The sequence below is a fragment of the Psammomys obesus genome, unplaced genomic scaffold (genome assembly GCF_907164565.1).
Source record: "Psammomys obesus unplaced genomic scaffold, mPsaObe1.curated_primary_1811, whole genome shotgun sequence".
In the NCBI taxonomy this organism is placed as follows: domain Eukaryota; kingdom Metazoa; phylum Chordata; class Mammalia; order Rodentia; family Muridae; genus Psammomys; species Psammomys obesus.
The window spans coordinates 17,414,051-17,439,100 of NW_026592890.1; the positions used below are offsets into that span (position 1 = coordinate 17,414,051).

A 25,050-nucleotide genomic window follows, 5' to 3' on the forward strand; every position below is an offset into this window, starting at 1 on the left:
CATCATGCCTTCTACTTCCCATTCTCTTGACTTAAAACTTATTTTCAAATTTTTAAATACCTTGCCTCCTTTTCCTAATTTATGATGTATTTTATGTGTTATCTCCTGAGTAAAGGCTTTGAGAAACAAATCACTTTTGCTTTGTCTTCTCTTGCAAGTACATTACAGCTTTTCTCTAAATTTATTGAGCTGTTTTGCATCTCTTTATAACTAACCTTCCCCTGAAGTTATGTTTTCTCTCTATGTATTTAATATCTGCTAAAGCATAAATGCCTTGACTCAACAATTTACCTTTCACGTAGAAGTGGAGATTGCTCATAATAGGAACACAAATGTCTTAGAGTGGAACTGTGTGCAACTACTGAGTGTCAGACTGCTTTTTCTATGTTTTAAGAGAGCTGCTATGTGTTGGTGTTTTGGTTTTTTTTTTTTTTTTTTGGATAATTTATTGTAGCACTTGAAAATTCATAGTTTTTATGGCAAAGGGTAATATGAGTCATAAGCATTCTCTCCAATTAACATAATAAAAAGGAATTCAGCATTTTTTTCATTCATAGATATATGATTGAAACAATACATCACTTATTGAATAAGTGGTATCATTCAAATTGGGTTATTTTAATAATGTTAAATATTATTTTAACTACATATTACATTACAAATTATAGTATTAGGCGTACGTATATGATTAAACACGGTGGGTTTTATAGCTACACATTCTCTTGAAAGGCACAAATATTCCTTAAGATCTCCCCTATCAGTGGATTTGGGGAGGGGCATGCATGCAGAAAGGGGGAGGGAGGGTGGGACCGGGAGGAGAGGAGGGAGGGGCTTATGGGGGGATACAAAATGAATAAAGTGTAATTAATAAAAGTTAAAAAAAGAAAAAAAAAGAACTGTCAATATCTCCTTTCTTAATATTTCAAACTGTTAAAAGAAATCAAAGGAAAATTAATTTGAATGTTGTCCTAAGTTAATGAAATATTTTCTATCTTCCAAGAAAATCCGTTGCTCTGATGCTCTTTCCTGGTTTACTGACATGTCACTGTTTCACGTTTAATGTTTCAGGAGGAACCCTATGTCCTGTTTAAGAAGTCTGATAAACCTCTCTACGGGAATGACCGATTTGAAGGCTACTGTATCGATCTCCTACGAGAGTTATCTACGATCCTTGGCTTTACATATGAAATTAGGCTTGTGGAGGATGGGAAGTACGGAGCCCAGGATGATGTGAATGGACAATGGAATGGAATGGTTCGTGAACTAATCGATCATGTAAGTGACTTTCCCCACTTCCTATCACTTTCTGCTTATTGTTATTTTATATTTCCAATTAAAGAAGATATAAATAAATCTGAGAAGAATCTCTATCCTCTTTTGAGAAAGATGTCTGCAATGAATTATTTTTTATTAGGTGATTTGATAAGTGCAAATGGCTGGTGTTAATTTTCCCATTCTGATGTGATTTTACAACAGTGAACTCTTTATTTCCGTGCTGCTAACCTCTTAATCAACAAAGAACAAACAATGAAATTTCTAAATTTCTTATGTTTGTATAGAATACTGTGAGAAAAGATTATTGTTTCTATGTGAAATGAAAAATAGAATGAAATAATTTGCAAAAACAAGAAAATAAGCACTTTAAATTGTAAGAATAGTCTTTTTAAAAAAATCTGATTAGAGTCTTAAACATTCACCATTAACTTCTTTCCATTTACAAAAATAGGCATTCTTTTTTTTTGAATTTTATTTTTTTCTTATCAGTTACATTTTATTAACTCTGTATCCCAGCCGTGTCCCGATCCCTCATTCCCTCCCAGTCCCTCCCTCCCTCCCTCATCTCTTTCCATTTACAAAAATAGGCATTCTTTATGAGCCAGAAAAGAACTATTTCAGAATTTTTCAGTTGACAGTTTTCAATGAATTAATTTTTAAAAGTTTTTTATGTTGCTAAGCCTGATAGTACAGAGGTGTAATCCCAGATACTTGAGAGAGTGTGGGGCAGGAAAGTCACAAGTTCAAGAGCAGCTCACGTGGCTTAATGAGATCCTGTTTGAAAATAAAAAGCAAAAGAAAGTTTGAGTAGAAGTGGAAGATTCCTTACCTAGCATTTAAAAGGTGTTATGTTTAATTACCAATACCGAGAAACGAAAAAGCACACACACAAAAAAAAAACAAAAAACAAAAAAACAATAGCATTATGAACTGTTATCTCAACAAAAGCTCTTAACAGTGCCAGTAGAAACTGTAGACATTTTAGTAATTATTTTTATATCAGATTTTACTTTCTTTTGTTTTATTCTTTGACAGTTTCATACATACATATACCGAATTTTAGCCATATTCACTCCCTTCCTCCTCTTTGATTCCTTCCGTTTCCTGTTAAAATTCTTTCTAAATACCATCCACTCTTCATTTTTTATTAAGTATTTGATCCAATGATTCTATTTAGAGTTGTTTTCATTAGCATGGATGGGGCAATATTTATTGGAGGATGGACAACTTATTGAAAAAGAGGAAACCTTTTCCCCTGGCATTCAACCTGCTCATAGACATTCAGGGAGAAGTGGAGCCTCATGGACCAGTGTTCTAACCAGTACATAAGTGCCTCATTATTTGCTTTCAACATTTGGCTAGTTATAGGATTTTGCATTAACCACTTTCCACTAATTTGCATGGTACTTATTAGCAGTACTTTGTTAATGGTGTGTTATTACCATATAATAGTTCTTTCCCAGAAAAAGGGTGGAGAGAATGAATTTGGCTTTGATTAGAAACTAAATGACAATGCAAAAAAAAAAAAATTATTAATTTATTTTTGAAACATTTTCATGTTTTTCTTACTTGTTCAGCATTTCCTAAACAATATCTCATGTGAGAGTTTATTTGCCAGGAATTCTGCTTAAATAGGACATTTATATTTCAAATTTGCACAAATTTTTAGAACCTGAATATTAGATTATATATTTGCCTTGGAGAAAATGTAAAGCATTGACTTCTACCGCTATTATTCACTTAATATTTACTATTATATCAATTACTAATAGTAATTGGGTAGTTAATTAGTGAATTAACTGAGACTGTTTAAGCAAAAATTTTAATTTACCGGTTTTTATTTTTCTGAAGTTAGAGGTAGCAAATGGGCCTGGAGTTCCTCTGGGCACAGTATCAATGATGTGGTGTCTGACTTGTGCCTGATTGTTTGTTTCCCCACATATGGCACAAGAAGGTTTAGATCATCCAGGCAGAAATATAGTAGTTATTCCCTGACAGATTTGTGAAAGACTTTAAATCATTTTTATTGTTCTGGCCGTGTTTATACACTAAATTCGGAAACAACTATTCAGTGCAGCAAAAAATTGCTATCATAAGTAGTTGGGGTATGTATGAAATATTTAACTCAAGCAGGAGCCTATGATGCAGTGTCAGTTCTAGTAAAGAAATACAAATTTTACATGTGGAAAATTGGTTTTCAAACAGAAATCAAAGTGCTTATTCATGAAAATATGTGCTGCAACTGCCACAGTTGTTTCAAAAAGTCTTCACATAGAAATCTGTGAGAATTCATTTATTAGAACATAGTAATTTTAGGCCATAGAGTCTTTAATGTATAAGTTGTCTCCATATATCTGATATTAATGCTTTTGTGATTGGGCTTTGTGGGATTTTGTCGTGAAAAATCTTAGTTTTCTTTAATTTCTTTCTTTATATATCACTTGTATCTATTTATTCAAGGACGTTATAGAGACAAAAATAGTGACTAGGAAGTAATGCTTTAGAAACTCTGAAAATGGCACACAAAATAATGGGGTAGAGAACCACAGCTGAGAACCAGTGGTACGGTTTCAGGACACCCACATCCCACACCTACACACATCCACCTACACACATCCATACACACTCCCCCCACACACTGAGGAATAAGGGAGCATTATCACTTATATTTATTTCTCAAAAAGTATTGTTTTGATATTAAGGCCACTGGTATATATTCAGGAATTTCCTTCAGTTTATTTTTGCTGTCATGACTTAATTTGTCTTCTCCCTGTTGACAACAGTCTACACTTACATAGTGTTTACCATGACTTCCTTTTGTCTCTGTTTCCTCTTTTAGCCTTGGTTCTCTGCATTACTGCTCATATTTAAACTGAGGTTTGCATTTTTCTACATGTAGACATCCAGTTAGACCAGCACCATTTGTTGAAGATGCTTTCTGTTTTTTCTTTCTTTTTTAATTTTATTTTATTAATTACACTTTATTCACTTTGTATCCCCCCCATAATCTCCTCCCTCCTCCCCTGCCAGTCCTACCCTCCCTCCCCCTTCTTCATGCATGCCCCTCCCCAAGTTCACTGATAAGGGAGGTCATCCTTTCCTTTCTTCTGATCTTTATCTATCAGAACACATCAGGAGTGGCTGCATTGTCATTTTCTGTGGCCTGGCTGCTCCTTCCTCGGGGGAGGTGATCAAAGAGCAGGCCAATCAGATTATGACAGAGGCAGTCCCTCTTCCCATTACTATGGAACCCACTTGGACACTCAACTGCCATGGGCTACATCTGTGCAGAGGTTCTAGGTTATCGCCATGCACGGTACTTGGTTGGAGTATGAATCTCTGGGAAGACCCCTGTGTTCAAATTTTCTGGTTCTTTTGCTCTCCTGTGTGGTTCCTGTCCTCTCCAGATCTTACTATTTCCCACTTCTTACATAAGATTCCATGCACTCTGCCCAACAGTTGGCCATAAGTCTCTGCATCTGCTTTGATAGTCTGCAGGGCAAAACCTTTCAGAGGCCCTCTGTGGCAGGTTTCTAGGTTGTTTCCTGTTTTCTTTTTCTTCTGATGTCCATCCTCTTTGCCTTTTGGGATGGGGATTGAGCATTTCAGTCAGGGTCTTTTCTCTTAATTAGTTTCTTTAGACGTACAGATTTTAGTAGGTTTATTTTATGTTATATGTCTATATGAGTGAGTATATACCCTGTGTGTCTTTCTGCTTCTAGGACAGCTCACTCAGGATGAACCTTTTCAGGTCCTACCATTTACCTGCAAATTTCATGATTTCCTTATTTTTCATTGCTGAGTAATACTCCATTGTGTAGATGTACCACAATTTCTGCATTCATTCTTCAGTTGAAGGGCATGGTTTTGCTTCTTTGTCAAAAATCAAGTATCCGCAGGTGTGTGGGTTTATTTCTGTGTTTTCTATTCAATTCCATTGATCCATCATTCTGTTTCTATGTCAGTATCATGCAGTCTTTATAACTATTGCTCTGTAATACAGCTTGAGATCAGGGATGAAGATACCTCCAGACAATTTGTTATTGTACAGGATCATTTTGGCAATTCTGTTTTGTTTTGTTTTGTTTTTTCCATATGACGTTGAGAATTTTTCTTTCAAGGTCTATAAAGAATAGTTTTGGCATTTTTATAGGAATTGCATTGAATCTGTAGATTGCTTTTGGCAGAATGGCCATTTTCACTATGTTAATCCTGACAAGCCATGAACATGGGAGATCTTTCTGTCTCCCGATATCTTCTTCAATTTCTTTCATAAGAGACTTGAAGTTTTTTTTTTCAAACAGGTCTTTCACTTGCTTGGGTAGAGTCACACCAAGATACTTTATGTTATTTGTGGCTATTGTGAAAGGTGTATTTTCCCTAATTTCCTTCTCTGCCCTTTTGTCTTTTGTATACAAGAGGGCTACTGATTTTTTTTTTTTTTGAGTTACTTTTCTGTTCCGTCTCTTGGCTGAAGGTGTTTATCAGATGAAGTAGTTCTCTGGTTGAATTTTTGGGGTCACTCATGTATAACATCATATCATCTGAAAATAGATCACTATTTTGACTTCTTCCTTTCTGATTTGTGTCCCCTTGATCTTCTTTAGTTGGATTATTGCTCTAGCCATATTTATCACCCTGCACAAAACTAAATTCCAAGTAGATCAAAGAACTCAACATAAAACCAGACATACTAAATCTGTTAGAAGAGAAAGTAGGGAAGAGCTTTGAACTCATTGGCACAGGAGGCTACTTCCTGAACAGAATACCAACAGCACAGGCTCTAAGAGCAACAATCAATAAATGGGACCTCATGAAACTGAAAATCTTCTGTAAAGCAAAGGATACTGTCTTCAGAACAAAATGACAGCCTACAGACTGGAAAAGGAGCTTCACCAACCTTATATCTGACAGAGGCCTATTATTCAGAATATATAAAAAATACATGAAGTTAAAAAGCAGCAAAGCAAGTATTCCAATTAAAAAATAGGGTACATAGCTAACAGAGAATTCTCAATAGAGGAATATTGAACAGAGAAACACTCAAAGAAATGCTCACATCCTTAGTTATCAGGGAAATACAAATCAAAATGACTCTTGAGATTTCACCTTACACCCATCAGCATGGCTAAGATCAAAACCTTAAGTGACAATACCTGCTGGAGAGGATGTGGAAAAAGGGAACACTCCTCCATTGCTGGTGGAATGAAAACTTGTACAACCATTGGAATTTACTCTGGTGCTTTCTAAGATAATTAGGAATAGTGCTTCCTTTTTTAATTAAATTTAATTTTTATATTAATTACAGTTTATTAACTTTGTGTCCCAACTGTAGCCTCCTCCCTCATACCTTCCCAACCCCACATTCCCTCCCTCATCTCCTCCCTGTCCCTCTCTAATTCCACTGATAGGGAAGGTTCTTTTTCCCCTTCCATCTGACCCTAGCTTATCAGGTTTCTTTAGGACTGTCTGCAGTGTCCTCCTCTGTGGACTACCAAGGCTGCTCTTCCCTCCAGCCGTGGGGGGGGGGGGGGCACAAGGTCAAAGAGCCAGCCATTGAGTTTATGTCAGAAACAGTCCCTGTTCCCCTTACTAGGTAAGCCACTAGGATACTGAGCTACCATGGGCTACATCCAAGCAAGGGTTGTAGGTTAAGATCTCAGTGTACGTGAAATACTGGCATTTACATCATGGACACAATTAACAGAAATCTAATTGAATTTAAGGCAAACTTAACATGTGTGTCTCTGTTTGTGTCTGTGTGAGTGTCTTAGTTACTGGTCAATTGCTATGAAGAGACAACATGATCATGGCAACAATTATAAGAGATAGCATTTTTTATTGAGAATTGCTTACTTTTCCAGAGGTTAAGTCCACTATTATTATGGTGAGAAGCTTGTTGGCCCACAGGCACACATGGTGCTGGTGATGGACCTGAGAGTTCTACATCTGGATCCATAGGCAAAAGAAAGAGAGAACTACTTGGCTGGCTGTGTGTTTCATATATATATACACACATATACAAAATGTTGGATGTCTGTATCAACTAATATATTAAATATTAAACATTATGAGTTACAAATATGGAAGAGTGCTTCCTCAAGATACAGCTGTGCCACTCCTAGGAATATATCAAAATGTGCTCAAGTATACAACAAGGACGTTTTCTCAACCATGTTCATAGCATCTTTATCTGTACTAGCTAGATTCTGGACATAATTCAGATGTCACTCAACTGAGGAACTGACAGAATTTGTGGCACATTTACACAACGGAATACTACTCAGCAATTAAAAACAAGGAAATCATGAAATTTGCAGGCAAATGGTGGGAACTAGAAAAGATGATCCTCTGTGAGTTGTCCCTGAAGCAGAAAGATACAAATGGCATATACTCACTTATAAGTGGATATTAGACATATAGGATAAACATACTAAAATCTGTACACCTAAAGAAGCTAAGCAAGAAGGAGGATCCTGGGTAAGATGATCAATCCTTATTCAGAAAGGTAAAGAAGATGGACATCAGAAGAGGGAGAAAACAGGGAACAGGACAGGAGCCTACCACAGAAGGCCTCTGAAAGACTACTCAGCAGTTTATCAAAGCAGATGCTGAGACTCATAGCCAAACTTTGGGCAGAATGCAGGGAATCTTATGAAAGAAGAGGGAGGTAGAAAGACCTGGAGGGGACAAAACTCCACAAGGGGAACAACAGAACCAAGAAATCTGGGCCCAGGGAACTTTTCTGAGATTGATACTCCAACCAAGGACCATGAATGAAAATTAGAACCCCTGCACAGATACAGTCCATAACAGGTCAGTATCCAAGTGGGTTTCCTAGTAATGGGAAACGGGACTCTCTCTGACATGAACTCTGTGGCTGGCTCTTTAATCACCTCCCCCTCAGTGGGGAGCAGCTTTACCAGGCCACAGAGGAAGACAATGCAGCCAATTCTGATGAGATCTGATAAGCTAGGGCCAGATGGAAGGGGAGGATGTCCTCCCCTATCAGTGGACTTCTGGAGGGTCATGGGAGAAGATGAGGGAGGGAGGGTGGGATTATGAAGGGATGAAGGAGGTGGTTACAGCTGGGATACAAAGTGAATAAACTAATTAATATTAAAACTTTTTTTAAAAAAATTAAAATATAAAAATAATAAACTGAGATGATCATAGTGAACATAAATTTTCTTTCTAAAACCTCATCATAGTTTTCATGTTCGTAAATATGCCCCTTTCTACCTAATTTAGTAATTTATGTTGGTAACAACACCAACATCATGAACTTCCCTTTGCCTATTTTTCTTCCATCTGGTTATACTGTGGCTCCATTTCCATTTTGAAACTGAACTTTCACCATTACCTATCTTCAGCCCTTAGTTGTACATGTACCTTACATTGTACAACATTTACCTTATAACTGTAGCAGTCTCCAGTTACTTCACTTCTCATAGCTAACTCACAAGTATCTCAAAGGCAGTGTGTCTCAGGCAGAATCCATCACTTGTCTTTCCTCTTGCTATTCTCTTTGAAGACTTCTCCCTGCTTGGGCATGTTATAACAATTCAATAGATTTTCCAACCCCAAATTTAGTAGTCATTTTTAAATTATTTCTCAGTTCCTCATAGCTTATTCAACATGTTTCTTAAGTAACTCAGAAATCTGTCCAACCCTGTCAATGTTAATATTTCAGCATAATGTTATTTTTCTTCTAATCCATCATCTATATTGTGTTCTGTTAGAGTCTTGTTACAGAAAGAGAAATTTTATTAGGTCTACAATTTTTTTTAAGTTTTCAAGAACTTACAATGCTCTGAAGATACATGGCCACAATAATATATTTTTAAGCCCTGAAAAAAAAATCAAATTGCAGTTTATTCTAAAAAAAAAAAAAACATTACATTTTTTAGTCATTCTCCATCTACCCCCAAACTTTTTCATTGCCTTCTGTGTTATGTGGCTCTTCTATCAGAACTGAGTCAATAAGGCTTTTTGGCTATCAGTCCACGGAGGAGGGAAAATGAGGACATAGTTTTTATTTTCCTCCTTCTTTTTTGAAATGCTGCTTCATTATTGTTGTGTTGATACATTGGATGCCATAGTTCCTGATACTGATGCCAGATAATACGCAAGGCTTTTCTTGTTCTCTTTTCTGGACTGTTCCCTACAATTCATTGTTAGATTCCTACTGCTACTAGCGTCAACCATATCTTATTATTTATGTTACTTTCTCAATGATCGTCATGCTATGAACAACTCCAACACTGAGTCCCTCTGACAGGGCACCACTGAACACTGGATAGAAATATATTTCAGTCTCTATCTTGGAAGTCTCTGAAACTGGAATTCGGGAGCAGGGCCAGAAAGCTCATTCAGCTAATTCAGTGAGTGACTGAGTTCCCTGGTGTGGCAGAATCAGTGTTATCACCTCATGCTCTCATTTACTGTGTTACTAGTTCAAGGTAAGACAACTCCTTCTCAGTTGCTTCTCCTTGTGTGTATTCTCTGGGCCTCTTGAGATATAAATTGACCTGTCTTTGTATTTCCATCTCTTCTGATATTTCCAGCTGTACGCATGTAGATTGATATTCCTTTCTTTTTTTTTTTTTTTCTTTTTTCTGTTTTCCTTTTAATTTTTACAATTTATTCATTTTATATCCTGGCTGTAGTCCCCTCCTTCATCTCATCCCAGTCCCACCATCCCTCTTTCTTCCCCCCTATCCCTTTCTGCTAGTCCACTGAGAGGGGGGTCCTCCTCCCCTGCCATCAGATCTTATCTTATTAAGTATCATCAGGACTGCCTGCATCCTCTTCCAGCATGTGTTGTCACTTGAGTTTTTTATCTTATCCATTCTGATGAGTGTAAGATGGAATCTCATGGTCGTTTTGATGTGTATTTCCCTAATGATTAAGGACACTGAACATTTCTTTAAGTGTTTCTCTGCCATTTGATAGTTTTCTGTTTAGATTTGTTGTTGTTGTTGTTTAGCTCTGTACTCCATTTTTAACTGGATTATTTGGTTTGTTGCTATTTAATTTCTTGAGTCCTTTATGTATTTTAATATTAGCCCTCAGGTGTAAGGTTGATGAAAGTCTTTTCCCAGTCTGTAAGCTGTTGTTTTGTTCTATTGACAATGTCCTTTGTTTACAGAAGCTTTTCAGTTTCATGAGATCCCATTTATTAATTGTTAATCTTAAAGCCTGGGCTGTTGGTGTTCTGTTCACACAGTTGTTTCCTGTGCTAAAGAGATAAACACTGCTCCCCAGTTTTGCTTTTAACAGATTTTGTGTATCTGGTTTTATGTTGAGGTCTTTGATCCACCTGAACTTTAATTTTGTGCAGGGTGATAAATATGGATCTAAATATGGATAAAAATAGACCTGTGAGCTCAGATGTCCTAATGGTGTCCTTAGAAGAGGGTTTGAGTCTTGGAGCAGCATCTGGGGTTGCCTTCTTGGGTCCTGAGCATCAGGTGTCCTGAGTTTGGAGCACCCCCTCCCCCAACACACAGACACCTTCCACAGAAGGTTGGCTTGGGCTATTGGCCTAGGGCTGTGGTGGGGTAGGGAAGGTGGTATTCCTGGTATTAGCTGGGTGGCCTGAAAATGGACCCTTGCATTTCCCTGTGGGTTCTCCTCTCAACTGAGAAACATAGAAGTCAGTGTTTTGGGGTCCACAATATGGCTTGCTGATCACTCTGCTCTCACTGCTGAGCTGTTCTTGGTAGCTTGTGTGGTTGGCACCACCGTCTGTCTTGGATCTCCTGATATTACTTTGATGTCTTTTTTTAATTTTAATCACAGTTTATTTACTTTGTATCCCAGATGAAGCCCCCTCCCTCATTCCCTCCCAATCTCACTCTCCCTCCCTCATCTCCTCCCTGCCTCTTTCTAAGTCCACTGGTAGGAAAGGTCCTCCTCCCCTTCCATCTGACCCTAGTTTATCAGGTCTCATCAGGACTGGCTACAATCTCCTCCTCTGTGGCCTAGCAAGGCTGCCCCTTCCTCAGGAGTTGTGGGGGGGGTCAAAGAGCCAGCCATTGAGTTCATGTCAGAAATAGTCCTTGTTCCCCTTACTAGGGTACACACTTGGATACTGAGCTACCATGGGCTACATCTGAGCAGGGATTCTAGGTTATATCCATACATGGTCTTTGGTTGGAGAAGACCCCTATGCCCTGATATATTTGTTCCTTGTGGAGCTCCTATCCTCTCCAGATCATACTAACTCCCCCTTTATCGTAAGATTCCCTGCACTCTGCCAAAGGTTTGGATATGAGTCTAAGCATCTGCTTTGGATATACTGCTAGGTAGAATCTTTCAGAGGCCCTCTGTGGTAGGCTCCTGTCCTGTAACTTGTTTTCTCCTACTTTTTTTTTTAATTTCATTTTTCTTTTTAGTTACGTTTTGTTAACTCTGTGTCCCAGCTGTATCCCACTCCCTCATTCCCTCCCCAACTCCACACTCCCTCCCTGGTCTCCTCCCTGCCCCTTTCCAAGTCCACTGATACGGGAAGACCTCCTCCCCTTTCATTTGACCCTGTTTTATCAGGTATCTTCAGGGCTGGCTGCAAAATCCTCCTCTGTGGCCTAACAGACTGCTCCTCCCCTGGAGGGGGGGGTTCAAACAGCCTGCCCTTGAGATCCTGCTAGAAATAGTCCGTGTTCCCCTTACTTTGGAAAACTACTTGGTTACTGAGCTACCACGGGCCACATCCGAGCAGAAGTTCTAGGTTATATCCATAGATGGTCCTTGGTTGAGTGTCAGTCTCAGAAAAGACCCTGTGCCTGGATATATTTGGTCCTTGTAGAGCTCCTATCCTTTCCATATCATACTAACTTCCCTTCTTTCATATGATTCCCTGCACTCTGCCGAGGGTTTGGTTATGAGTCTTAGTGTCTTCTTTGAAACACTGCTAGGTAGAGTCTTTCAGATGCCTTTTGTATTCATCCCATTTGTCTTTCTAAGTGAGGATTGATCATCTTACCCCGGGTCCTCTTTCTTATTTATCTTCGTTAGGTGTACAGATTTTAGCATGTTTATCCTATGTTACAGGTCTAGTATCCACTTATAAGTGAGTATATACCATGTGTGTCTTTCTGCTCCTGTGATACCTCACTCGTTAACGTAAGCCAGTTCTCTGTGGACACCACTGTCATTATCCCCCTCAATTCACATCCTCTGAAACACATTCTTTAACTTCAGAAATACTCTCTAGCAGCATTGTAACTCTCCAGAAAAGCAAATGTGTAATATTCCCACACTTCTTTTTATGCATAACACATAGCACATTCTGTTTAATAGGTGTTTTACTTACACTGGCTTAATAGGTGTTTTACTTGAAAATATTATATTTGAAAATATGTCAAATAAAATATATTTCATCTCAAAATATGTTTTACTTGAAAAAATGTACATAATATGCACAAAGCTAATATTAAAGCCTTGACTCTATGATGTAACTTCTATCAAGTGCTTCTCAGTTAAAGCATCCATAGATACAAGGTTTTGATGTAACCTAATGAGTAGGTCAGTCTCCACGAAGGTCCCCTAGTAAGGAAAGCAGGGGAAGTCTCTAACATGAACTCAGTGGCCAACTCTTTGATCACCTCCACCTGACAGAGTGGCCTTACTAGGCTTCAGAGAAAGAGGATATAGAGAGTCTTCATGAAACCTGATAGGCTAGGGTCAGATAACAGTAGAGGAGGACCTCCCCTATTAGTGGACTAGGAGAGAGACATGGGGAGAAAGATGGAGTGAGGGAGGGACTCAAAGGCTATGAGGGAAGGGCCTACAGCCTAGATACTAAGTGAATAAATTGTAATAAATAATAATAATAAATAAAATATACCATTAAGGTGGATATGCAGTTAAACATATGTAATCCTAGTTAATTATGGATCAGAGACAGTAGAGTTTCAAGCCTGAGGCCATCCTATACAGTAAAATGGGACCAGATCTATCTCAAAAAAACAACAAAAATAAAAATGTATTCTTAAATGCAAGTCTTTTTTAAGCTTTAGTCAGTTATCTACTGATACGGTCATTAATCACTACCTCTTCCCACGATGGTAAAAATGTCCATGGTTGTCCTAAGCTATTGGTTATATACTACAAGTCATTTGAAGTCTTTCTCTGTGGTCATTAGGCAGTCCAGAGAGTTTTGCTGTTCCTGAGTTCGACATAATTTTAAACCTCTAAAAAGATAACCCTTTACAGTACCAAAATATCCTCAGGAAATGTCAGTGCTGAAGTAGATATAGTGCTATGGGTTGACCTGGTTCTTTTAGTTCCCATTTAGAAGGACAGAAGTCCCTTCCTCATGTTTCAGCAAAATCACAGTGGTGGGATAAATCACTGACCCACCTTAGAACATGTACACATTTTAGAACTAATCCTCAGGCTGGTTTTTGAGAGAAGAACCTGAATAGCCATTCCATTTCAGGAAGTGTGGGGTCGGTCAGGTCATTTACATCACATGTAGTATAATTTTGTGAACGTCAGTGTGCACACTTAACATTCATTTCACAAAGGTTCTTTTCTAGACTCCTAAAGTATATTGCTACATTTGGCAGGGAACGTTTAATTAAAATGGATATTACAGAAAGATTTAAAAGAAAGTAAAAGGTTAGACAATTTTCAAAAGTGTAAGTAGGGAAACCTGTAATTAAAAGAAAGAAAACCATCCAAAAATTTCCACTAATATAACATGTATTCTAGAAATATAATTAAATATAAAATATTCTTCCAGTTTATAAAACCTCTCCACAAATGCAAATGATACAAATTTTATTATTGGATAAGCAATAAAAGAAAATGTGATGATTATCACTAGCAATCAGCCAAGTGATCTGAAAGACAGAGAGCATCTTCAGTCTTTCACAGAGCCAAACAGTTCTGTGGTGATTTGAACGAAGTGTATCCCATATTTAAGTACAAGGTCCACTTGTTAGGGTTGCTGTTAGAGAGGTTTGTGACGTGAAGCCTTGTTGGAGGAAATACACCTTGAGTGTTTAGAGTCTAAGAGCATTTCCAGTTGGTGTTGTGCTTTGTGCTTGTTGTTGAAGATGTGATATCTCTGGTTCCTTATTTAGCTTCCCCCTGCCATGACTCCCAACAATGATGAATTCTCCATCCGGAAATGTCAGTCATAACAATCTCTTTCGTAAGTCACTTTGGTCATTGTTGTTACCACAGCAACAGAAAGGTAACTGATACAGATGTGTTGCAGGTATTGTCTCAAAATAATCCTTGCATTTATTATTCTCTAGGTGATTACATTTGGCTAATAACGACTTGTTCTAAATTAGGTTAGTAACCATCTATGTTAGGTACCAATTTTATCCAAAGAGAAAATAAGTTAAAAACTTTATAGCAGGAAGTAGTTTTACAACTTGGAGTCAGTTGGAAGTTAAGTTCTTAGCTCCAACAGATACTTGGATACAGGACCTTATCTTTATTCGAGATAATATGTACAAGACACATTTACATGTCCTTGAGAAAGACAATTCCTCGTCTTAAAGTTCTCAAGATACTCAAATACTACATGGGTGTACCACTCAAATGCACATACACCCACACTCCCCACAATCCCACAAACATGCTTCAGAGAGAAAGAGAGAAAGAAACAGAGAGAGGCAGAGAGAAGAGTTAACCATTTATCAAAACAACGACAACAGAGGAGCCACATGTCTCCCCTGGTATTGGCTTTTGACTAAGTTTATAGCACCAAGCATAAAACCATTGTGTGAAGCAGACCTTATATCTAATGAGGGCATGTGTGATTCCTCCTTCTCAATGTCTTGTTGCTTTGTACTCGTGAGTATACTTTGCCAGCAGGTCAGTATTAGAACATGCAGGGTCCATTGCTGCGTAAGATCATTGCTGACTTTACTCTCCCAAAACAAAATAGCATTTCTGGTTCTGTGTAAGCGTACCAGTCTGTAGTTTCCTGGTCAACTCTAGATTGGTTTCTCTGAGCCCTTCATCTAATGTTAGTGATAACTTCAGCAATAGATTCTCATCATTCAGTACGATAGTACTGAACATAGTACTGTCTTATGACGATAGTATCATCATTCAGTGATGATAGTCAATAAGAGCAATGTCAGTAGTTCTGTTTTGGGTGTTGTCGGGGACTTCCTGGCCAAAAAATGATGTGAAGGCACCCATGACATCTTCATTTAATAGCACTTGTTTTTTTAGGGAGCAACTTTCTCCACCCACATGGGGAAGTTCTAGTCAAACTCCATATTACGTGTTAAATTTTTTTTAATTAACTTACTAATGAGTGGATTTAACAAGGGTTCCTGACCCACCACCCTATATTCTTTCCTCTCCCCAATTCCTTTATTACCACTTAAACTTATTCCTGAATACTTTATCCCTCCAGTTTAATGACACTATGTGCCGTACTTAATATCTTTATTCTTGTTGTCCTTATAGGTTTTTCATGTGTCCTTTATCTTGATAAAGCCTTCCATCAACACCTCAATTGCTTATTACTCACCTCCATCCATTCTTGAACCTTTCCTGCCTTAATATTTTTTATTAATTACGCTTTATTCATTTTGTATCCCCCCATAAGCCCCTCCCTCCTCCCCTCCTACTCCCACCCTCCCTCCCCTTTCTGCATGCATGCCACTCCCCAAGTCCACTGATAGGGGAGGTTCTCCTCTCCTTTCTGATCTTAGTCTATCAGTTCTCATCAAAATTGGCTGCATTGTCCTCTACCATGGCCTGGTAAGGCTGCTCCCCCCTCAGGGGGAGGTGATCAAAGAGCAGGCCAATCAGATTATGTCAGAGGCAGTCCCTGTTCCCATTACTATGTAACCCACTTGGACACTGAACTGCCATGGGCTACATCTGTGCAGGAGTTCTAGGTTATCTCCACGAATAGTCCTTGGTTGGAATATGAGTCTCTGGGAAGTTCCCTGTGTTCAAAGTATCTTGTTCTGTTGCTCTGCTTGTGGAGTTCCCATCCCCTCCAGCTCTTACTATTTCCCACTTCTTACATAAAATTCCATTCACTCTGCCCATCAGTTGGCCATCAGGCTCAGCATCTGCTTTGACAGTCTATACTGCAGAGGCTTTCAGAGGCCCTCTGTGGCAGGTTCCAAGGTTGTTTCCTGTTTTCTTCTGGCTTTCAGGGGCCCTCTGTAGCAGGTTCCGAGGTTGTTTCCTATTTTCTTTTTCTTCTGATGTCCATCCTCTTTGCCTTTCAGGATGGGGATTGAACATTTTAGTTAGGGTCCTCTCTTTTGCTTAGTTTGTTTAGATGTACAGATTTTAGTGGGTGGTTTATTCTATGTTGTATGTTTATATGAGTGAGTATATACCATGCGTGTCTTTTTGCTTCTGGGACAACTCACTCAGGATGATCCTTTCCAGGTCCCACCATTTACCTGAAAATTTCATGATTTCCTTCTTTTTCATTGCTGAGTAATACTCCATTGTATAGATGTACCACAGTTTCTGCATCCATTCTTCAGCTGAGGGGCATCTGGGTTGTTTCCAGCTTCTGGCTATTACAAATAAAGCTGCTACAAACATGGTTGAGCAAATGTCCTTTTTGTATACTTGAGCCTCTTTTGTGTATATGCCTAGGAATGGTATGGCTGGATCTTGAGGAAGTGCTATTCCTAGTTGTCTGAGAAAGCGCCAGATTGATTTCCAGAGTGGTTGTACCAGTTTACATTCGCACCAGCAGTGGAGAAGGGTTCCCCTTTCTCCACAACCTCTCCAGCATGTGTTGTCCCTTGAGTTTTTCATCTTGGCCATTCTGATGGGTGTAAGGTGAAATCTCAGGGTTGTTTTGATTTGCATTTCCCTAATGGCTAATGAGGTTGAGCATTTCTTTAAGTGCTTCTCTGCCATTCGATATTCCTCTACAGAGAATTCTCTCTTTAGCTCTGTTCCCCATTTTTTAAGTGGATTACTTGGTTTATTGCTTTTCAGCTTGTTTAGTTCTTTATATATATTGGATATGAGTCCTCTGTCAGATAAAGGGTTGGTGATGATTCTTTCCCAATCTGTAGGCAGTCGCTTTGTTTTGATGACGGTGTCCTTTGCTTTACAGAAGCTTTTCAATTTCATGAGGTCCCATTTATTGATTGTTGCTCTTAGAGCCTGTGCTGTTGGTGTTCTGTTCGGGAAGTTTTCTCCTGTACCAATGAGTTCTAGGGTATTCCCCACTTTTTTTTCTAGCTGATTTAATGTGTCTGGTTTTATGTTGAGGTCTTTGATCCACTTGGACTTCAGTTTTGTGCAGGGTGATAAGTATGGATCTATTTTCATTTTTCTACATGTAGACATCCAGTTGGACCCGTGCCTTAATATTATCCTCTACATTTTAAATTTATTAAAATATCTCCATATATTTTGATCAGATTCTTCTTCTCACCAATGTCTCCCTGATCCTCCCCCATTTCTACCAACATAACTTCTTACTCTCTTAAAAAACAAAACAAAACAAAACAAAACATGGAAAGAAGGGCAAAAAATAACAAGACAATACAAAACAAAAAGTCTGTAACTAATACAGAGTTCATTATGAGTTGACAACTCTTCCTGACTATGGGGCCTTCCCTGGAGTATGTTTGATATACCCACTGACATTCCACTGGGGAAAAACATATTTATTTTTCAAGCAGGTGTCTACTGTAGAGACCTTCTTGATTAGGGGTGAGGATTTGTGTTCACTCTTCACCTATGTGTTGGGATTTTTTGTAATCTATAATTTGCTTTGCTCCTTCCCTCAAGTTGTCAACAGTCTGTGGTCTGCTTCTAATTTTCTGACTTCTATATGCACACTAGTTTAAGATAAGAGAATGTCTGGTCAAGAACCACATATAAGGAAGGAAACACAACATTTGTCTTACTGAGTCAGGGTGAACCTCCCTCCGTCCTTGGGTGTGGAAACATCATTCCTTGGGAATGGAAAAATAGTAAATGGAGAGGAGAGCTTTGAAGTGCAGACTTCTGGACAAGATATGGTTGATATATACCTTGGCTCAGAGCAAATTGGGTTATATGCATAAATTCTGCATAAAGTCAAACTGGTCAATATTCCAGAAATGATGAAAGAAGGCACCGCAATGTCCCAACCTCATTGAAAGAGTTATAAGATGTTGAATAGGAAGTTGCTTAGGGAGAGAAAGTCACTTCTGTTTGTAGCAACTAGTAGGTTGGTCACATCCCATTAAATGGACACATACCCAGGAACATATAGATAGTATTAAATATCTTTTTTTCATCCTAGTACCCCAAGGTAATGTCTGTCTTTGATGGTAAGCTGTGTTTCTTGGATGCAGCAGAAAGACATGTCTGGTTTTTACAACATTCTCATAGCCCATGTCATTTTATTGAACAGTTGGCAATATTGATGTTGACAGATATTAATGAGCAGTATCTTTTGATATCTGCTCTTTTTTGTTGTTGTTGATTTATATTGTATGGTGTGTATGTATGTGGATTGTGTATATATGTGTATGTGTATATGTGTTTCATGCCTTGATTTGCTCATCTGGGACTATTTATTATTCCTTGGGTATTCTTTAATATACTGCTCTCTTTAGGTTGTAATTTTCCTTCAAGTAATACTGTTTGGCAGAATTTATAGATAGATATTGCTTAAATTTGATTTTGTTATGAATGTCTTATTTTTCTCTACCTATTGAAATTGAATGTTTTCCTGGTTATAATATTCTGGGCTGGCATCAGGATATCTGGCTTTTAGTCTTTTCACTGAGAAGTCAGGTGTAATTCTAATAGATATACCATTATTATATTACTTAGTCTTTTCCCTTTATGTCAAATTTGAATTACTAACACTTAATAAAAGATGCATTTTCTTAGCTTAAATAGTTGAAAAACTTAATCTATCTTTTCTGAAATATTGAGTTTTATAAAATAAAAATTTTGTTTAATACACTGAAAACATGTTAATTGCATATTCCCATAGTAAATAATTCAAGGAGCAAACAGCACATTTAATTTTTCTTTAAAAGATTATCTGTTATTTAAAGCATTTAAAGTATAGGAGTCCTTTTCATAATGTTAACCAGTTTCTTAAAGATGTATCATGATTAGTGACTTTGGCTATTTAGTTTGAAATCTCTTAGTGGGCTATAAAAAGCTGATGATTTTCATAAGCCATCAGACTTTTTAGAATATAAATTAGGATACTATTTTTTCTCTGAAATGGCTACACCCGTGTTCCTTTGGTTGAAACAGTATTCTCCTTAGCATTCTTTTTTCTAATATATTAAAAATAATATATTGGGGCCATGAATAACACAGAAAGAAATAAATGCCACCATAACTTCTTCTTGAAATTAAAGCATCATACCTTTTGCTGTAGTATTTTTTTGAAGCAACTACTCGAGTTTTCTTCACTCCCAATGGCAAACTTAGCTCTCAGTTCTAATAAAATAGACATTAAACCCCAGAAAATACTAATGCACTCATAGTGTAAAGCTGTAAAATATTTTACTTATAGCTTTGAGTGGTATGTAATTATAGCTAAAAAAATAAAAATTCCCATTATTTATTGACCCATGAGGTAACCATTGGGAGTACATTATAAAGCAGACTAGAATTATACATTTTCACAAAAGAAAAAAATACCTAAGCTATAATACATGGCATATATTGTAATGGAACTACATAAAAAATGATAAGAGCAGGTAAATTATTTTCAAATCTCTGGTGAAACTTGTCTGAGCATAGAGAAAGCTCTGGAAGAGTTATGTTTCCAACAGCTCCGCATGAGCTAATAAAGAGACAGTACTTAAAGTCTCTCAAATGTGGCTGAACACAAGACTCAGAGCTCTCACCATGGGCAAAAATCAACATGGGGAAGAAAGGCTTAACTAATACAACTCCTGGTTCACATTACTGAGAGGAGTTAGGAAAAGAACTCAGGGCAGGAACTTTTGGGCATGACCGGAAGCAGAGCCAACAGATGGTCACTGCTTACTGGCTTGCTTTTCTAGGCTTGCTCCACTAGCGTTTCATCTCCCACAGCGGAATGGACCTTCTCACATCTCTCATTAACAAACATGCCCAGAAACGACTGTTATATAGACAATTTCTCAATTGAGTTTCCCTCTTTCAAGAATACTCAAGTTTGTGTCTACTTGACAAAGTCTATCCAACATGGTATTTATCCAAAAATATAATTACAGTAAAGTATTCTAATTAAGATGGAGTGCTTTTTGTTGTTGTTGTTTGTTTTGTTTTGTTTTTGAGACAGGTTTCTCTGTGTAGCCTTGGCTGTCCTGGACTCACTTTGCAGACCAGACTGCCCTTGAACTCACAGAATCTGCCTGCCTCTGCCTCTCAGAGTGCTGGAATGCAGGAGTGTGCCAGGAGTGTGCCACCATGCCCAGCTTATGTCTGAATTCCTTAAGCATCTTCACATCAGTTTGGGGAAGCTTACTCTAATTTAGAACATGAATCCAGCACGCAAGCCTCATCATATCACAAGGCGAGCAAGAAACATTAACGACAACAACTGTAATTATTTCCGGCATTACACTGACAGCTTGTATCACACACTTCATCTTTTCTATTAAACACGATATAACCTTCTCCAACATTGCTGGTGAGCCAGATTATACTTATAAGAGTTCAATGATCAACGTCGTCTTTTAAAAAGATCTTTTTGTTGTTGTTGTTGTTACTTCAATTGTTATTCGTATTTTAAAAGCAAACACTGGAATACTTAACAGCATTTCTTCCGAAAAACAGGAAGAGGAAGGAAGTATATTTCAGTGTATAAACAACCATGAGGAAATGAGAAGTCTGTTGGGATCTGATTCACAAACATATTAGGTTTTTGTTTTTGTTTTTTAAGAAGACCCACAGCACTCTTCTGGTCCAGCTATCTGAATGCCTCTCAGCATGCAGCCTGACATTGCTACTGGTGTTTAGCTTTACCAAGTCTTCTAAGATTCATAAACAAGCATTAAAGGGCCTCAGTGCACTTTGCACTTGTCTCCTGATTGCTCTTCTATTATCCATCAGGAAGGAATTCAAATATGGGGTTTTCAGGAAACTTACAAAGGCTCCAGGTATTATCATAAAAATATAAAAAACAAAACAAAACAAAAAACTAAATAAAAAAAAATGTTTTTTGAAGAGGAAGTAGAGGTGGCCTGTATTGGTTTGAATTGTGACAGCATGCGTTTGGATCTTTCCCCTGCCTTAGTATTTTTGTGAGTGAACAAAGAAGCGAACCCACCAACAACCTCAAATAGGGTTTGAACCAGGCAAGATTATTATTAATTAATTTCAAGGAAAATCAACTAAAAAGGTGGATGCGTGAGTTTATTCAGAATTTCTTATTATCCTGAGTTGATGACTGTTAGTGAGCTTACTATATTCTTTTGAGGTGTCTCTTTTTAAATTTAATGTATGTATTAATTTATTATAATATATTCACTTTGTATCCCAGCTGCAGTCCCGACCTTGTCTCCTCCCAGTCCCATCCACCCTCCCTCTTCTCCCCTATGCCCTTTTCCTAGTCCCCTATTAGGGGAGGAACTTCTCCCTTTCTATCTGACCCTAGCTTATCAGGTCTCTTCAACACTGGCTGCATCGTTTTCCTCTGTGGCCTGGCAAGGTTGCACCACCCAGGGGGAGGTGATCAAAGAGCCACCATTGAGTTCATGTCAGAGACAGCCTTGTACCCCTTACTAACCCACTTGGAAACTAGAAGCCAATGGGCTTCCTTTGAATAGGAGGTCTTGGTCCTCTCCATTCATGGTCCTTGGTTGGAATATCAGTCCCTGCAGGCCACCCTGGACCCAGGTATTTTGGCTCTGTTTTTCTCCTAGTGGAGATCTTGACTCCTCCAGGTCTTTCTTTTTTTTTTAATTTTTTTTTTATTAATTACAGTTTATTCACTTGGTACCCCAGCTGTAGCTCCTTCCCTCATTCCCTCCCAATCTCACCCTTCCTCCCTAATCTCCTCTCATGCAATTCTCCAAGTCCACTGAGAGGGGAGTTCCTTCTCCACTTCCCTCTGATCCTAGCCTATCAGGTCTCATCAGGACTGGCTGTATTATCCTCCTCTGTGGACTGGTAAGGCTGCTCCCCCTTCAGGGGCAGGTGATCAAAGAGGCAGCCACTGAGTTCATGTTAGAGACAGCCCCTGCTCCCCTTAATAGGACACCCACTTACAGACTGAGCTGGCTGCCGGTTTATCTCCTTCCTATTCCATAAGATTTCCAGCACTCTGGCAAAAGTTCAGCTATGAGTCTCAGTATCTTCTTAGATACCCTAGTGGGTAGAGTCAGAGGCCCTCAGTGGAAGGCTCCTGACCTGTCCTTGTCTTTTCCTAACTTTCAATGTCTGTCTTATTTGCCCTTCTGAATGAGGATTAAGCATCTTTCCTAAAGTTCTCCTTATTGTCTAGCCTCTTTAGGACTATAGATTTTAGTATGTGTATACTGTATTATATGTCTAATATCCACTTAAAAGTAAGTATATATCATTTGTTTATTTCTGCTTCTGGGTTACCTCACTCAGGATCTCTTTTCTAGTTCCCACTATTTGCCAGCAAATTTCATGATTTCCTTGCTTTAAAATGTCTTTTTTAATTTAAACATATACAACATTACAAATGTAGTTTAAGAACACTAGTTCTTCTTTATTTTTTATATTAATTACAGTTTATTCACTTTTTATCCCAGCTGTAGCCCCCCCTCATTCTCTCCCAATTCCACCCTCCCTCTCTGATTTTTTCCCATTCCTGTCTCCAAGTCCACTGATAGGGGAGGTCCTCCTCCCCTTCCATGTGTTCTTAAAGTTGGTTAGTTTAGTAATTTTTCAAGTTGATCACGAAGATTAAATTATATTTCTCATATCCCTTTGCAGCTACAAACAGTCTGTCCTGCTGACTTGTTCTCTATTACTTTGCTATAGAAGAGGATCACTAGACTGAAATGTCCTAAAAACAGTTCAGCCCATTGAAGATGTGTGCTAGGGCAGAGCACTGCTGAAGAGTTCTCCAGATGTCTCCTGGAGGACTTAAAAGAGCTTCTTTAAGGGTACATACAACAAGGAGCTGTTGAGCACGAAGTGTATACTTTTAGTGGCATTAGATGCTGAGATGTTTGTTCCTCAGACTGTTTTAGTGGTTGACAATTGCTCAAGCAGCTGTCGAGTGATTCTGTTTCTCTCTAACATAATTTATAATTTGAATCTCTCATTAATTGAACTTGGTTCATATGGTGGTGACAAATGGAATCGCAGTGGTTTAATTTTCAATTCCATGATAACTTGTCCTTCCCTTCCATAAATTTGGTAGTTTTAGAAAATAGGAAAAGCATATGACATAGCTCAGTAACCAATTGGTTTCCCATAGTGAGGGGAACAAGGACTATTTCTAACAGGAACTCAATGACTGGCTCTTTGGCCTCCCCACCCCCCAAGGGAGGAGGAGTCCTGTTAGGCCACAGAGAAGAGCTTTGCAGCCAGTCCTGAAGATACCTGATAAAACAGGATCAGATGAATGGGGAGGAGGTCCCCCCTATTAGTGGACTTGGCAAGGGGCACGGTGGAGATGAGGGAGGGAGGGAGGGACTGGGAGGGAATGAGGGATCGGGACATGGCTGGGATACAGAGTTAATAAAATGTAACTGATAAGAAAAAAATAAAATTCCAAATATATATATGTAAGGTAACTATTGCTAAAGACATAATGCACTTTAAACACAAATTTCAGAGGCTCTTCAGCTGGAACTGACCTCAGTTCCTCCTCCTTGAGGTCTAGATTTCAGGTTATCAGAGACACCATGCAAGCTTGAAGAAAAGGAAAGCAATAAACAGTCCTATGTCACTTACGATGCCAAGGAACCACAAATTTGCCTTGCATGGAAGTACATGCCTAAGGATGCAGTACAGGAAAGCATAATTTGACCATAGCCAAGCACTCTCTAATTGGACTTTATAGCCATTCAACAACAAGAAGAAAAGCATGCCTAGTAGTGGAAATCTTGCCAACTCTCCAGGGCTAGTGAAGTCATGAGTCTTGGAGAAAAACCTGTAACCACTACTTTAACAAACCAGGATAATCCCTAACTACATTTTAAGTATTTCTTCTTATACCCACGAATAAGGTGTCTGTACACCTTACCAAAGGGGCTTCCACTATAAACAAAGAACTACAAGCAGCTAAGAAATGTTAGGAGTGGGAAAAAGAATGTTTTCCACCTAATATCACATTAATAGATTTTCCAAGAACAAATGTTCAGAGCTGAAAACATATATACAAGTTTACATTTTACAAATCTAATAAGCTATATTTAGTAATATATTATATACAGTAAACATATAATTTAGTAATATATTATATTTACTATGTGTAATGTATATATAGTATATATATGCATGGTCAATTATAATTTTTTTTAAATCCATGAATTTTTAAAGAATGTAAAAAGGGTATATGGGACAGTTAGAGGGAAAAATGAATGGAAAATATTTATTTATATTAGAATCTCAAAATCAAAAGTATGGGAAAGCTAGCCCTACTACTTAAAAAAAATTATGTTTTGTGTGTATGTGTTTAAACAGATTGTTTATCTGTTTGTAACATAGTTTTGTCTAACCTTCCCAAATTCAGGGTTCAGGGTTATGATTGTTGCCATTACAACTGGCTTTATACAAGTATTTTAGTAGAATTTTCTTATTTTCTTTTTTCTTTCTTTCTTTCTTTCTTTCTTTCTTTCTTTCTTTCTTTCTTTCTTTCTTTCTTTCTTTCTTTCT

General features: G+C 38.1%; 1 protein-coding gene across 1 annotated transcript in view; it reads left to right on the top strand.

The window, feature by feature from the left end:
• The window catches only part of Grik2 (glutamate ionotropic receptor kainate type subunit 2), a 510,250-nt gene that overhangs the window by 451,238 nt on the left and 33,962 nt on the right, over window positions 1-25,050 (top strand). The window contains exon 11 of the mRNA XM_055615949.1: window positions 1,069-1,275. Within this exon, the coding sequence (XP_055471924.1) occupies window positions 1,069-1,275 (207 nt within the window). The remainder of the gene's footprint in view (window positions 1-1,068; window positions 1,276-25,050) is intronic.